The 16,401-nt window shown below is 45.3% G+C and overlaps 1 protein-coding gene across 1 annotated transcript in view; it reads right to left on the bottom strand.

Moving 5' to 3' along the window:
* Myo3b (myosin IIIB) overlaps window positions 1-16,401 on the bottom strand; it is a 403,151-nt gene that overhangs the window by 173,578 nt on the left and 213,172 nt on the right. Inside the window, exons 24-25 of the mRNA XM_074071072.1 lie at window positions 4,640-4,717; window positions 2,389-2,594 (exon numbers count right to left, since the gene is read on the bottom strand). Of these exons, the coding sequence (XP_073927173.1) occupies window positions 2,389-2,594; window positions 4,640-4,717 (284 nt within the window). The remainder of the gene's footprint in view (window positions 1-2,388; window positions 2,595-4,639; window positions 4,718-16,401) is intronic.

Raw genomic sequence — 16,401 nt, 5'->3', positions numbered from 1 at the left:
GCTCAGGAACTGCCCTCACCTGACCAGGGACCACCCATACCACTCCCCACTCACCAATTATTGGATGGGAATCACCTGGTTCTCCCCAGCCCATAGGTCATTGTAGATTTTAAAAGCACCTGAAGAGTGGAAACACACTCTCGGCTGGCAGACTCCACCTGGGCCCCACCATGCTTCCATTTGTATTTTCCTTTCCTAACTTTTAATAAACTTCCTTTACACCCATGTGTCCTGCCACAGATTCTTCCCGGTGGGATACAAAGAATTTGGAAGTCTTCTGATAACAGACTGCACCAGCACCATTAACGAAAGGAGATTAGAATTCGGGTCTTCTTGCTAATTCGCACACTTTTCTAATAATGCTTAACTAAACAAATCCTTAGCCCTGGTCAGATCATTTAGACTTTTGTTAGACCACACCCCAACAAATGCAGGCGTATGTGTAAACTTGCTGTGGGATCCTGCTTCAGAGCCCGCTGACCATGACACTGATGCGTGTTCACAGTGTTCCTCTGTGATATCTCAACAGTGTGGCTTCCAGGGAGTTTTGGCTACCTGTCTAGCACTACCAGGTGGCCTCTTTGTGCCGACCTGAGAGTGTATAGAGACTTTCAACCACCTGACCCCATTGATGAGATGGTGTTTGAGGACGTTCCCTTCCTCAAAGGGACATGACTAGAGGATAAGAAAGGACACTCTTGATAGAGCAAGGTTTGGCCAAGTCTGCAGACTTGGGTGATGTGGGGGTTGGGGAAGACCTTCCCCATTCTAGAAGGAGACAACATAATCCCCAAAAACCTACTTTTTAGTCTGAATGCCAGAAAGCAGGAAAAGGTAAAGAGCAGCATGAAGCAAGACCTTACCTTTTCTTTCCTGCACTTGATAAACCTGAATGGCTCTGTGGCTGTGTTCCTTGCCGTTGATTATTTCCTCTGCATATTTCCTGTCCAGGGTTGACAAAACGCAATCCTGAGCAGGAAGATAAGAAGCACCTACTGGCTGAATAACATCAAGGAGAAAACTGCGAGCTCATCCATTTTGTTGTTAAGTTGCTCAAAAGGATCAAAATACCAATTAACTTGCTGGCTAAGAAATCTTTGATATCCTCAGATTTACTGACATTTTGAAACTACTGCTCATACTTGCCTAATGGCTTTCTGATTAGGAACAAAGAAGTGCCAATCTGTTTAGCATTTGACCTGTTTTCTTAAATATTTTTATGTATTCAACACTTTGTGGCTAAAAATACTTCAGTTACATTCATGAGCTAAAAAGTCTCCCCTGCCCTTGTTCCACCTCCAAATTTAAGAGGAAAGAAAAAAGAGGCTTAGATACTTTCTTTTAAAAAGCCATTTCATTCTTATTTTTAATGTGAAAGTTCTCATTTTCCCCCACTTTTTTTCCCCCATGGAATTTGGCAGAGTTTGGAAAACTTGATGAAGCAAGCTACCATAGTTAGGATTCATTCTGCCCTAAGAAAAAGTTAGAAAAATGACCTGAGCCTGTGTTTCAAAGTGGGAAAGAAGAGACAGTCATGGTGGCTGGTGGGATTTTATAGTGGATTTAATATTCCTCTTCAGGCATCCTCAGACAGTAGTGCTTCTTCCTCAGGGGTGGTTTTTATTGTGATTATCATTCATTATTTCTTCACAGAAAATTCAGTGGAAATACACCTGTGATCATACGCACACATAAGGTATCCCTGTGACAGCTATGGACAGAATTACAACATCCATCCTCAGGCAAAGGCAGTTTCTGGGCTTAGAAAACCCCATGCAGTTTGTGAATCATGGTAAACACTGATTGAATGCAGTGAAATGAGCAGATTAAAATGTGGAGGTTGACGCCAGACTACTTGGGTTCAAATCCTGCTCTGCCATTTATACCATGGGATCTTGGGAAGTTGTTGAAGCTCTTCGTGTGCCCCCCAAAAATTGGGGACAATAATAGAGCCTAACTTACAGGGTTGTCCTATGGGTCAGATGAGAGTATGCATTTGAGGACAGTGTCCTAAAATATCCTGTACTGTTGTGGCTCTAGGATGCTATGAGGACAGGTGCTTGCATTCGAATCCCCCAGAATCTTGACCCACTTATGAAGAGATACTTCTATCAAAACAATGGAATATTTGGAGAATTCTGGACCTAAGAATTTATAATATAAAAATTTCTATGGACATGTGTTTTTTTTAATGCGATCAGAAGGAAGCTTACCTGTCCTTTGGTCACTGTGGTTTAGTTGGGCACAATTTAAAAATATGACATTTAAGCAAGAAAATGGCATCTGGCAGCCAGCCAGTGACATGTTTGGAGGGAAGTAGGCAGGGCACAGGGATGGCCAGGATACAGCTACGGTGGTAAAATGCACATCCAAGGGTGCTGGTCTGACCTTTTCACAAACTCTTCGAAGAAGATGCGGTGGGAGTAGCCCTGCCTTCGGATGCTGACAGTCTCCAGGATCCCCGTGGAGCGAAGCTGGGCCAGGACCCTCTCTTGAGAGAACTCCAGGGCCTTGCGGTCATCGTTGGGTTTGATGCAACGCACAAAGTGGGGCTGTCCAACCACCATTTTGGAGAGCAGATCCATCAGCGAATACTATGAGGGAGAAAACCACAGGTGGAATAAGGTTACCACAGGCATGGGCCTGCGGGGGTCTTCAGAGCAGGTGGAGGCTTGTAAGTGACTCACAGACCTTTGAGGCAGCACATGAAGTCAGCAATAGGAGATGGCAAGGTAAGTTCTCCTTAGAGCTGCCTGAAGATTCAAAGTGTTCTTAAACATCTCCTAGGGCCCTGTGACAGAAATCTGGCTAAGAACACACTCCAGGTTATGCTGGGCTGCCCTCTCTGGTGTCCAAAGTGACACCACTGTAAGTCAGAAAACCCAGCTTGGGGGAAAGGGTTTGTTGTTTCTTTCATCTAAGAACCTTTAGAAAATCTAAACAAGCTCTACTGATACTATTGATAATAAGGTAGTGGAACACAGAAAAGAACAATCGAGAAAGAAGACAAAGAAAACAAGTAAATTGGAGGAAATTATGATGATCCTCAGATAACATACACCTGGCAAAGAAGGCAACAAGGAAATGGGAAAGCAGAGGGTTCCTTGGGCAGGGGGCCCAGTGGTCCCTTGGGGACACCATTATTGGGACTCCTACTCCAGGTACGCCACGGGCAATTACAAACCACACATAATCACTCCTCTTACTGATCAAAACTGGCCTTACCTAGCTTACCAAGGTGTCTTATTTTTCAGGTTTAGTATTTGGGGACCAGGATTTTGAGGACACCAAACTTGTTGTCATGAGTATATTTCTGAAAAACTATAAGCCAGAGTCTTCTCCCTGATTTGTGTGTGTGTTGGGGGTGAGTGGGGAGTCCTAGGACCTTGAGAATGACTTCAGAGTCAAAGACCCTCCAAATCCCATGAAGAACCCCCCCCCACAGACAAGTTAGTAGGAAGAAGAGGACAGAGTCACTGAAGGTGACAGGACCAGAGTGGGTCCCAAGATGAGAAATAAGTAGCAGTTAGAAAGGTCCAAACACCAGAGCGATTGAGAGATACTGAAACCACCTGCTGGAGATGCTGTAGTGGGAATTGCTGCATGGGTGGAGGGCTGAACTCCAAGGTCTGAAGTGACTGTGACTCACACCACTTCACAATTGTGACTCTGTGAGTCACAATTGGCTGGGCTGGACTTTGGAGCTGTATATTCTTCTTGTACCTGCTAGCTTTTCGTGGAGGCTTCCATCCACAGTGCTGTTCCCAGGTCCTATCCTTCAACCTGCCTGGCCCCTCCCAATTGTAACTCAGTTTCCCACCATTCTTACCACCCGTCCTGCAGAGCCCCTTCCTGGGCCAAACCCATCTTTTCACCTTATTTTGCTGTCTGAGATCAACTCTGGCTCCAGCATGTTATCTCTACCAAGAAGCTATCTGGACTTTAGCTCTTCGTGGTACATGACGGGCTTCCAACCTTAGTACTGTATAATGATTAGATCAACAAACCTTTATAAACTTGTAGAGGACTGCATGTGTCTTATCTTTGCTCTAACATGGGCATTTAAGAGAGAAGTTCCAGAGACAATGCTTTTATAGACACTTTTCTAGATAAAATGTCAGAAATTGGTGACAAATTGGAAACAAGCCAGGTATGTTGGTTCATGCTTATAATCCCAGCACTTGGGAGGCTGAGGCAGGAAGATTGCAAGTTCCAGCCCAGCCTGGTTTGCAGAGTAGGACCTTGTCTCAAAAAAAAAAGACAAAAAACAAATAACTGGGCTCAGGCAGATGGGTTTTGCAATAAGTCAACTCAATCTAGGAAAATAAAGCCAGGGCTTTTCTCACAATCTGAACTTGACAAGCCACAGTCTAGAATTTTATTAACTACTGGTCTTTGCTGGAAAAGTGGCTGACTCCTATAGTTCAAAGCCAAGAAGCAGCTCAAAGGCTAACAGAGTCAGTACATTCAATAGAAAGGGCTGTGTGTCCCTGTCCTCTCTCTACAGCTACCCCCACTTGTCTCCCTCCACTCAACTTTTACCCTTGCTCCAATCACTCTGTCATATCTGGACCTCTCATGGGCAGGTTTGACAAGTCCTTTCTGGAAGCAGGTAGCCCAGCAATCAAGAGCTCCATACCCGGAAGTAAGACGCCATGGTTTGCCTCTTCATGTTGGTGGTTTCCTCTGGGTGCCGAATCACCTCCAGGGTGTCCACCTGGCAGCATAGGATGCAGGAAGATGTGTGAGGATATAGGCATTCCCTTCATTCTCCAGGTTTTCCAAAACCTGAAAGGTTGTTTGGTCAGTACCTGAGGGGCAAAGGTGTTCGGGACACAATTGTGTCCACTGTCGGGGAGAATTTTGAAAGACATGTAGAAGAAAAAGGAAGAATGAATGTGCAGTGTTCAAGGAAATGGGGCAAAGGCTGGGTAATTAGAAAGACACGCAGGTGGTGGCACCAGCCACCTTCTAGGCCATCAGACCCTGATGCTCACCACGCTCCTGCCTCCCAGTCCTGAGGCATTCACTGCAGGCAGGAGTTCGGGCACCGAACCACCTAGGAACTAGTGCAGTGGGGTACACCTGTTGCAAATATCCCTCCAACTACCTGGGCTGGCTGGAGGGAGTGCTGGATGGAGGCAATTATGGGATGGATTGCAACCACCTGTGCTTCCTTATTGTAGCCCAAAAACAAAACCCCACTTTGATTGGTGGGGTGGCATCTCAGTGGCAGCTTCAAGCAGGCCTGGCAGCCTGCTCTGCACAGGTGGACAGGGTGTGGGGCAAGGGCGAGGAACTGGAAAGGCACTGTTGTCAGCATGTGGGTTCTGCTTGGTGACTGCTGGCCAAGCCCCTATCTTCTATAGATGTAAGGACATCTGCAGCCCTGTTCACCCAAACTGAAAAATGGGTGCTAAAAGGGGTTTAGCTGGGAGGGAGAAATAATGAGGTTCACCTGGAGAAGTATTTAAGTGTCCATGCAAAATGGAAGGAAACACTTCAAGTGGGATGGAAAAAGAAAACAGGTTTGTTTAAAAAGGCGGGAAATCATGGGCCAAGTTATCAAAAACAAGACAAGTGACCTAAACAGCAAGCAGGAACATGACCTGAGTGAAGATGCATCACACCTGGGCTTGCAGCTTTGTTTTATGGGGGCACTTTGGGGGCACACAGTCCATTTGCAGCCATCTGAAACAGTAGGCACACCTGCCTGTCATTCTGAAGTTTTAGGATTTTTTTTTTGGGGGCGGGAGGAGGTGTCATGGAACGGGGGTTTGAATGAAGGAAGGTTGCTCTACTATAGAAAAGGGAAAACCAATGCCCCCTCCCCACTGTGTGCCTCTCCTGTAGAGATGGCACTGAAGGATTTGCCCTCTATCACCCACATTCGAGGACCCAGCTAAGGGCTGGTAGGTAGAGGCAAGCTACTCAAGTCTGGAGGAAAGGTCTTGCTAGGGCCGGCCCTCAACTATGGCAAATTCCAAGTTTCTTCAACTTCTTTCTCTTTGTTTTCTCCCTCCCCTGGACCTGCTCCTGATCTACACACACAGCTTTGGGGCATTCCTCCAGCGATTCCTTTCATTTAGAGATCCTCCCTGAAGATGCACATTTTTAACCTTGAATTTTCTTCTTCCTTGTCCTCCCTTTTTGTTCAAATTAGCCAGTGAGCAGCAGCCCCCCAGGCTCTGGAGCACAGAAGGTGGCTGAAAATCCCATAGTTCTCTACTACAGGTGGCGATGGACCCACCTGCGGCTTTCCCTTGCACACAGCAGGTCCTTGGCACTTAAGCATTTAACAGTTCACTGACCAGAAAATCCGTGATAGCTGAGACACAGTTTAAAAAAATATTTGTCTGAGATAAGATCTCACTGTGTTGCCCAGGCTGGTCTCAAATGATCCTCCCACCTCAGCCTCCTGAGTAGCTGGGACTACAGAAATGTACTACCACACCCAGTTGCTAAGATACAATTTCAAAGAAATACAGATTGTTTTCAAAATCATTATGTCAGTCGCCTGCAACAAAATGAAAAAATACAGAATGAAGTAGCAATTCTCATTCCAAAAGTTAGAAGGCTGGTGTGGGCAGGAGGGAGTCCTCAGTAAATGGGAGTCCCTGTCTACCACCCCTAGCCTCTGTTTTAGCCTGACCTAAGACCTGTCCTTGCATTTGCACACAGAGTAACTCAGGGGAAGTAAGTGAAAACCAGCTCTTTGTCACACACAGCCTGGAAATGGTGATGCTTGTGGGATTCATCAGCTACATTTTTACAATGTTTTACAGAAGAAACTGTACACTATTGGGGTATTTTATATATCTTCCAATTGAAGAATTTAGGCCTTGGGTTGATCAAAAGTCTCTTGTATATTTGCATAGTCACAAAGTTCTCCTGAACACAGAGTGAATCTCAAAGAGGGAACCAATTTTCAAATGATCAGTAGAAGGGACATTCTGGATAAAATCACTCTCCAGTTAACTCAGGAGACTTCCTACTACAAAACAAGTTTATGCACTAATGTAAGTCAGTTGTGGTTAAGCATGATGGCTTTCTGCCCATATGCCAAATGGCCTCCCTGGTTCTTTGTGAGTGGCGCTGGTTAGCCTTCAAAGTCCTCACTTCACACAGTGTGGCACAGGCCCCTCCTCTAGCAGACGTCACACATGGATTCTTAGGTGGCTGTCAACACTCGAGAAATAATGCATTTACTTGAGTGTATCCTACGTGCTAAATACTTCGCCCACGTCATGTCACTGAATTCTCAAAATGACACTCTCAGGGAAGTATTGTTCCCATTCTGCACATGAGAAAGTTAAGGCTCTGAGATTCTGGGTAAGTTTCCTAGGTCTTGCAACCAGTATATGGCAGTGCCTAGATGTGAGCTGTACCCAGCCTTACTTTTTATCACTAGATACTGCTACCCTAGGTAGTTTTATATTACTTATAAAATCAAAATCTGAAAGCCTAGTTTTATTAAAAAGACTTGCCTCATACTCAACTGAATTTCCTCTAGGATAAAGACAGAGTCCAAAATCCCCTAAACCATCCAGATCTAAGCAGGACCAGGAGGATTTTCTCCTGGTTTTGGTAAGTGCTTGCTCTCTGCATCCTAAAACCTCAGAAGTACTTTTACTTATTATCTTCTTGATAGGACTTTTGTAAAGAATTTTCACTGCTATCAGGTGATAGATACATCCATCCCTTAAGAAGGAAAAAAACCCTATAGCATCACCGTCATGGAAGCTTTGGGAAGCAAGTCTGGCGTGGCAACCAGCTCCACACAGTGCTGCTCAGCATGCTGGAGCAAACAGAGTTCAGGACACACCACCCCAAAGTACGGCAGCTGGGCTTTTGAGAAAGCAGGAGAACAGGAAGGCTACTCTCCCCTTCCATTTGCCTTTCTTCTCTGAAGCAAGCCATAAAACCTAGGAAGGTCACTCTAACCTTCTCCCCAAAGACCCTCATGTGACAGGTGTCTTATCTTATGGCAGAAGGAAGGAATATCATATGGGGACACCAAAAAGGATCCAAGCCATCAGGCCTGGGTAAGTTCCCCAGATCATCATTCTATCAGACCCTTTGGCCATGTAAAACTTATGTTAAATAAATTCGTGTGCTTTTCTCTTGTGCATCTGTCCTTTGTTATAGGGTCTCAGTCATAAACCTTATGATAGGTGAGAAAAATGGTACTACTTTTTCTCTCCTACACAGCCCCATTTCTTCCAGGGCCACCTCTACTATTTCAGCTCAGATAGGCAGAAACTGATGAAGTTTTGTTGATCTTTTTTCCACAATTACTCTTTTTCTTCATATTTTGGGGTGCTAATGTTACATGCCGGTGTCGAGGGTCCTTGCCTTCACAAGCCAGAGAACTGGCTCGTGAGGCAGCTGAATGATGAGTCAAAGCTGGGACATAAAGTAGGATTTATTAGAGAGAAAGGAAAGGCTACAGCTGGAGAAGAGCAGTGGAGCCCGGAAGCCGGTGGCTCACTGCACAGGTGAAGGCTGGGGTTTTTATGGACGTTCTAACTCTGGGTTAGGTAGGTTTTTCTCATCGGCCATGGATTCAAGGGTTTTCTCAATTGAACTGGTTTGGTTTACACCTTTATTAGGGGAGGGGAAACAATCTTGAGAGCATTTTGCTCATCAGCCCTGTGGCAGATCTGTATCTGTCTTTAGGATGCAGGAATGCAGGCCTCCATCTCCTCAGGATGCAGGAATATTGCTCTCCATGGGGGATGGGACACCCACTCATCTGCCTTAGGTCTCTAGACCCAACACTTCAGTTAGAACTTTCAACTTATCTCCTTTCCAAGTGAAAATAAATCTCTAGTCATTTCATCTTATACATGAGATTATTTTGATTTTGTAAATATATGCCACATAATAGAAGGCACACTTCTCACCTGGATAATCCCTGAACAACAGTAAATGATGTCAGATGAAAGATAACACTATCTTGGGTTCTGGGTGTGGAAGGCAGGGTACCAGCTCCTGGTGGGTCCATAGTTAAAAATCAAGTATAGGAAAGCAAAATGTATGGAGGATGGGAGAGAAATCTGGGCTGACAAGGAATACTGCTGAGGAGTCTTTAATCTTTTTGTGCTGTGACATCTTTAGGGATATGGTGGAAACCAGTAACTCTAAAAATCATATCATAGGCCATCATTATTTGTGGATTCTATGTTTGTGAATTTGCCTACTTACTAAATTTTTTTCACAGACATGCACAGAGCAGTGAGAATTTTGAACCTCCTGATGCACAAGTTTCTAGCTGCAGCCACACAGGGGCTCTGTTTTTGCATTTGTATGTGATTTTTGGTTATTTTGCAGCTTAAGATGGCCCTCAAGTGTAATGCTGAAGCACTGTCTCGTGTTCCTAAGCACGAGAAGGTTGTGACATGCCTCACAGAGGAAACATGTTTCAATAAGCTTTACTCAGGCATGAGGTGTAGTGCTGAAAAACGGGTGGCATGAATTCAATGGGACAAATGCTGCAACTTAAATATTGTCTTTTATAAAAATACTGAATAGGTTACTTATAAGAAAATATGTTGAATTAGGTGTCTTTAAACAGGAACACATAAAGGAGGTGATTGGTTGACTCTGACTGGAGTCTCAAAGGTACCTAATCCTGCTTTTCCCTGGGAGCAATGATTCAGTGGTTGCCATCACTCTATTGACTATGACTTGCACAAATAATAAGAATCAACTGCACCTAGCGCAAACAAAAATGTTGTATGTAAGACCAAGGAGCTCTCCAACCTCCTTTTAACGTCTATTGAACTCATGATAAATAGCCCTATTATCTTGCCACAAAATAGCAAGGTGAAAAGAAGGGTATTCAAACAGGTCTCAACAGCAATGTGGGTGTAAAAATTGCTGTTAACAAAAATCTTTTGAATTCCTACTATATGCAAGCAAGCCTTTTATTCTCAAGAAAAACAAGTATAAATATGTACACTTGCATAAGATTGGGGATAATATTTAATAATATGTGTGACCAAATTGCTTATTCTTTATTAAATAAATGTTCTATGTAGATAAAAATAAGAAACTTCAGAGATGTGCTGTTTATTACTCCATCACCTTCAAGATGATTGGTTTTGGTATTAATACATACTTTCCTCTTATCCTTGGGAGAAATATCCCAAGATGCCCAGTGGATGTGTCTTACATTGTGGATACTATCAAACCGTATAGATTTACTATGCTTTTTCCTATACATGCATGCCTATGGTAAAGTTTAACTTATAAATTAGGCACAGTAAGAAATTAACAACTCTAACTAATAATAAGACAGGAATAACAATATACTGTGATATGAATACCACTTTTACCTTTTCACTTAAAGGAAACATTTTACAGTTTCTCTTTGGTAAATCCAAATTGCCAGCATCGCTACTCTTATATTTTGGGGCCATTATTAAGTAAAATAGGGGTTACTTGAACACAAGTACTGCAATACCATGCCAGGTGACCTGATAACTGAGATGGCGTCTAAGGGACTTGCAGGTGGGTAGGGTTTATGGCATGGAAACGTTGATCCAGGGGATGATTCACATCCTGGGCAGGACCAAGAGGGATAGCAGGAGATTTGTGTTAGGTCCCTGGCATTCTTGGGGCGGGTGGAAGGACCTGAGGCTACACCTTAAAACCAGACCCCCTGACTTATGACCACTTGTTTCTCCCTGCCTGATTGTTTCTTAGCTTGCAAAACAACTCAGGAACTTCCAGTTACTCAACTAGCCAGGCATGTCGACCTGTTCCATCTGGTGATCACAGATAATCAGAGACCAGAGACTCTCTTCCTCCCCCATGGCTTGGCCCCTCCTATAAAGCCCACTACCCAATTCAGCCAAGCTGCCTCACTCTGAACCCGACAAGAGTGATGGCCCTGCAGTCTGGACCAATAAACCTTTCCTTTCCACAGGTGGCATGGTCTTAATTCGGCAGTACCTTATATCTAGTGCTGAAACCCAGGAGAGGTTAGGAGGACACTCCGGCCAGAGGCTGGTCCCTTGGCCTTCGTGTCTTGCCCTCTCCTGAACCCAGACTGCTGAATTGACCCCACGTGCTTCCGGACTGTGGATTTTAGACCTTACTGCCTTGCTGGCTTTTCCATCCGTCATTAGCCTTTCTCTTCCACTGCTCTCCACCTGACCTACTCCTCAGGCTCGGTAAGTGTCACCCCCCCCCCCTTAGGGGCTGCCTGCTCTGTCTAGTCTGGTAGTTGTGGCACCGCACCAGGCATGTCTCCTATGCCCACTGGGGTGCCCCTCTGCTTAGCATGGGGACACCTGGCTAACTGGTTGGGCATTCTCTACAGACGGCAACCCAGGCCAGGGATGCCGGCCCTTGGGAACCCATTCGGGTGACGCTTAGACTTCCCCCTTCATCTCTCTCTCTCTCTCTCTCTCTGTCCTTCTACATTATGGGGACCTCCTACTCTACATTAGACGTGTCCACGGGATGCCTTCTCCACACCCTCCCCCTTGGTCTCCAAGACAATATAAAACCTAAGTGACTGATTTATTACTGCAACACTGTTTGGCCTCAGTACAAGCTAGACAATCATTCACAATGGCCTGAAAACGGTACTTCTGATTTTCACACACTTCTAGGTCTTGACAATTTCTGCCATCACAACAGCAAGTGATCCGAAATTCCATTCGTCCAAGCTTTCCTTTCTCTCTGCTCTCAACCCTCCCTGCTCCAATCTTGTAACGCTGTTCAAATCCTCCTTGCCAGGAACAAACCCCTCTCAAAGTTTGTGTCTCTGCATCCCACTGACCTCTCATACTTATGACCTCACGGGCTCTGTCTGCCCACCTCCCAACTCCTCCTGCCAGTCCTCTACATCAATCTCTTCTCCCACCTTGTCCTCCTGTGACTCAGACCCCCCTTCTTCCACCCCTGCTGCTCTCCCAAACAGCCACCACCCTATTCTTCTTCTACAGTGGTCACTATTGACCCTGAGCCATTGGCTCCTCAGGAACCAACGCCAACCTTGCCCTCAGCCCCTGCTAAAACCCTAACCCGCTATACTTTATCTTAACTCTCATTTTATTTCCCAATCCTTCCCTGATATTTAAAGAAAACTTAAACAGGCAGAGGGTGGCCCTCAGAACCCCCCCCCTCAGGGAGATCTTGTGAAAATGGCATTTAAGGTATTTAATAACTGAGATGAGGTTTGAGACCAGTGAAAGGCCCAGCTCTTGGCGGCTGCCCTGAGGTCACCTCCTCCAACTTCAAGACAGGCCAGAGAACAACGCACACCTCCAGGGCCTGCTTCAAGTGCAACCAGATGGGACACTGAGCAAAACACTGCCCTTCACCTTGCCTGCCGCTAGGACCCTGTCCACGATGTGGCCAGAATGTACACTGAAAGGATGACTGCCCCTCTGTCTCTGCAAGGTAGGTCAGTCTCCCACTCCCACTCTCAACAGAGTGAAGGCCTCACGGACCTCTTGGGCCTGGCAACAGAGGACTGATGTGGCCCTGGGACCTTGGCCCCCTTCAAGATCAACTTGCAGGAGTCCAAGGTAACCATCTAAGTAGCAGGTGGGCCTCAATCACCTACTTGGTGCTACCTGACCTCTCAGGTAAGCTTTATCCTTCACAGATCTCCATGGTGGGGGTGGACGGTCTCATCCACCAGCCAAAAAGGAAAGACAGTTTTATTTAAAATTAAAATTCTTATAAAAGTTAATTTTAAAATACAAGTTACAAAGTAAACAACTGGAAAGGATATAGATGGGTATTGAATGTATTTTTGAGAAGTTGAAGGAAAAAGGAATGGTCTTTTTGGATGAGAAAGGATTTTGTAAAGAAGGGTTTGTCCTAAAGATTGTTTCAAATACAAGGATAAGGACAAACCATCAAAGGGTTTAGTATGTTGTATAAAGGTCTGAGTAAGTTGAAAAGTGCATAATAAAAGCTTCAGTGTGTGATAAAGTTAAAGTTGACTATAATCTAAGAGCTGCCTAAAAAGATTTTTAAGGTCATGTCAAACTAAAATCTAACTCTCTATGTCTATAAAATAGCAATGTTATCTTAAGCATTTTATCAAAAAAATTATTTGTGTTTTCTGTTAACCTTGTCAAGCTTTAAGTACTACTAAATCAGAGTTCATTTACATATTTACTTATGTGTCTTAAATGACCATTTTGTAACTGTGTTCTGTGTCTATACTTTATCTAAATATGATACAAGAAAGTGTCAATTTATATAAAATAATGAGCTAACACTCTCTTTTATCCAAAAGTGCTACATTTGACCTGCATCCTGACAGTCAGCCTCTATTTTCCTTTAAAGTCCCACAAACGCTACATAGCAACTAACCTGGTCAGTTTTGCCATAAGGATTTAAAGACAGCCCTCATCTTTGTGGAAAACCCTAACCAAAGACTTATTAGATTGGCACTACCCAGAGGCCACCCTTCTTCAATGCAGAGCCACAGAGCCCCTTATCTGCAGGGCATCTGAGTCCTTTTTAAAACTTTCTGGCCTCCAGGGATACAAAGTCTCTAAAGAGAAGTTTCAATTATGTCTCCCACAAGTCACACCTAGGTGTGGTCTTAAAGGGACAGGCTCCCTAAAGCTCTTCCTTTTTGAGTCCCTTTGAAATACTGTATGGCCACCCATTTCTCTTAGGAAACTTGCCTCCAACAGACTCTGCTCCTCTGGCTGAGGACCTACCTAATCTTTACCTCCTCCGGGAACTTCTCAGACAGCAGGCAGACCAGATCCTGCCCTACCCCTCAGAGGGCTCTATAACAATTTCAATTAAACCAGGGGATCTTGTTCTCCTCAAGGATCTTCGACCCTCTACGCTGGGATGTCAGTGGACCGGCCCTCACCTGGTCATCCTCACAACGCCCACCGCTGTCGAGCTCAACGGGATCCCCCAGTGACAGCATCTTTCAAGGATAAAACATTGCCCACCAACTTCAGACTCTTCCGCTATAAGAAAGGATGAGTACTCTTGTGTACCACTGGGCCCCACACGGCTACACCTCCCCTGCAAACTCTATCCCTCTTCCACTCCTGCATAAGCTCTTAGTCCTCACCTGGCTCTCGATCTGCTTTCCCTTTGCAGCCCAGAAATCCTCCTCCTGTGACCCATGCATGCGCATTGCATGGGCAGGAAGTACTGTTACTAAGACTTTACTGTTCCACACTTACTATTCCTGTGCAGGCTCTGTTATCGGGTCATGCACTCACAATCACACCATCTATCGAGTGTGCTCCCATGATAATCAATTTACCTGCTTCAACCCCACTTATCGCCCTGTGGAGCAATGATTAGAACTCAGGAGTGGCCACCTCGCTGGGAACATTGTTACTTGAACCCAGGTGTTCGATCCTGAAAAACCAGTGTCGTTGTTGTTTGATGCTTGTGCAGCCATAGACAAACTATGCAGAGCTACACGCTGTGGCTGTGGGGGCCTGGGTTGGGAAAGGACCTATACATCAAATGAAAAAATATATGTGCTGGGGAGACAACTCCTGTCCGTGTAATAATGAGGGTTATCATTTTTGCCCTTATTGGAGTTGTGTTTCATGGGCCACATGGCATGGGACTACACACTTAGCCTTCCTTCAAAAGGGTACTACTACCCCTAACTGCAGTCAAGGCACCTGTAACCCTGTAAATTTCACTGAACTCAAGCCATCTGATTGGACACAGGGACAGGTAATTAGCATAAGGATAGATGGCCAAGGCTTTGACCCTGGGACTCTGTAACACCTTAAGTTAACAACTGTTATCCATAAGAGTTCCCCATACCAGGTCTTCCACTCCTTTTATGAGGAAATGCCAAATAAATTCCCCATTTCTGTTACAACTAAAAACCTGTTCCTCACACTGGCTGAATCTATAGCCCAGACACTAAATGTCACTTCGTGCTATGTGTGCGGGGGAGCCAACATGGGAGACCACTGGCCCTGGGAGACAAGGGAGTTAGACCCACGAGTGCCTTTCAGTGAAAGTGCCTTCCCACGACACAGGACAGGCGTCTGGCTCCTTAAAACTTCAATTATTGGGAATTACTGTATCTCCTGCCATGGAAAACAATTCTCTACCCTAGTGGGGGACCTAACTTGTCTGGAACAGAAGTTTTACAATGACACAGCCCAAGAGACTCAGTGGTGGGGTACTCCAAACCATACAGAGCCACAGCCCCACCCACTGGCCAACTTTTCTAATCTCAAAACAGCATGGGATGATCTTACTGCAGATATAAACTGGCAGGCTCCCAGGGGGCTGTATTGGATCTGTGGAAGGCAGGCCTATACAGTGTTGCCTAGAAACTGGTTTGGGTCTTGTGTGCTGGACTCCATCAGACCATCCTCCTTCTTGCTCCCCCTTGGACAAGGTGAAAATCTGGGAGTCCCCATACATGAACAAAGATTAAATAGAAAAAAATGGGGAACCTTACAAATAGGCACTTGGTAGGATGATGAATGGCCCCCTGAGCGAATCATCCAGTACTATGGTCCTGCCACTTGGGCAGAGGACGGGTCCTGGGGCTACCGCACCCCTACATATATGCTCAACTGCATCATCAGGCTTCAGGCTGTTGTTGAAATTATTACTAATGAGACTGCAAGAGCCCTCAATTTGCTGGCAAAACAAGGCACTAAGATGCGCAACGTAATCTACCAAAACCGCTTGGCTTTGGACTATTTGCTAGCCTCTGGGGGAGGAGTTTGTGGAAAATTTAATCTGAGCAACTGCTGTCTACAGATTGATGATGAAGAAAAAGCCATAGAGGAGATCACTGAGGGAATGACAAAGCTTGCCCATGTCCCTGACCAGACTTGGAAAAGGTGGGATCCTAATAACTTGCTTGGAGGATGGTTTTCTGCCATAGGTGGATTTAAAACACTGGTGGGGGCAGTGGGCCTAATTCTGGGAGCATGCATAATACATCCCTGCTTCCTTCCCTTGGTTATACAATCTGTTAGGTCCATTACAGAGGCTACTATAGAAAGAAAAACAGCTGCACATGTAATGATGCTCTGGAAATACAAACCCTTAAACCAGGAAAATGCTCTTTAACCCTAGATGCCTCCAGGATCATTCAGGGAACTCAGCAGACAGACTTCCCACCAGATGCTACTACAACCTTCTCCCAACAACTGGCCTTGTCTGCAAATGAAGCCTGGGACAAACCGTCAGCCTCCGCTTCTGGGGACCTCACAAATTTCCAAATTCCAGCCAAACCCCCTTTAACGATGCCCCTACTCAGCACGAAGCAGCTAGATCGATCGGTGCCCATAATACCAACAAAAGGCTGGAATGTTAGGTCCCTGGCATTCTTGGGGTGGGCGGAAGGACCCGAGGCTACACCTTAAAACCAGACCCCCTGATTTATGACTGCTTGTTTCTCCCTAC

The sequence above is a fragment of the Castor canadensis genome, chromosome 4 (genome assembly GCF_047511655.1).
Source record: "Castor canadensis chromosome 4, mCasCan1.hap1v2, whole genome shotgun sequence".
Classification (NCBI taxonomy): Eukaryota; Metazoa; Chordata; class Mammalia; order Rodentia; family Castoridae; genus Castor; species Castor canadensis.
This window is presented reverse-complemented; position numbering and strand designations above follow the sequence as displayed.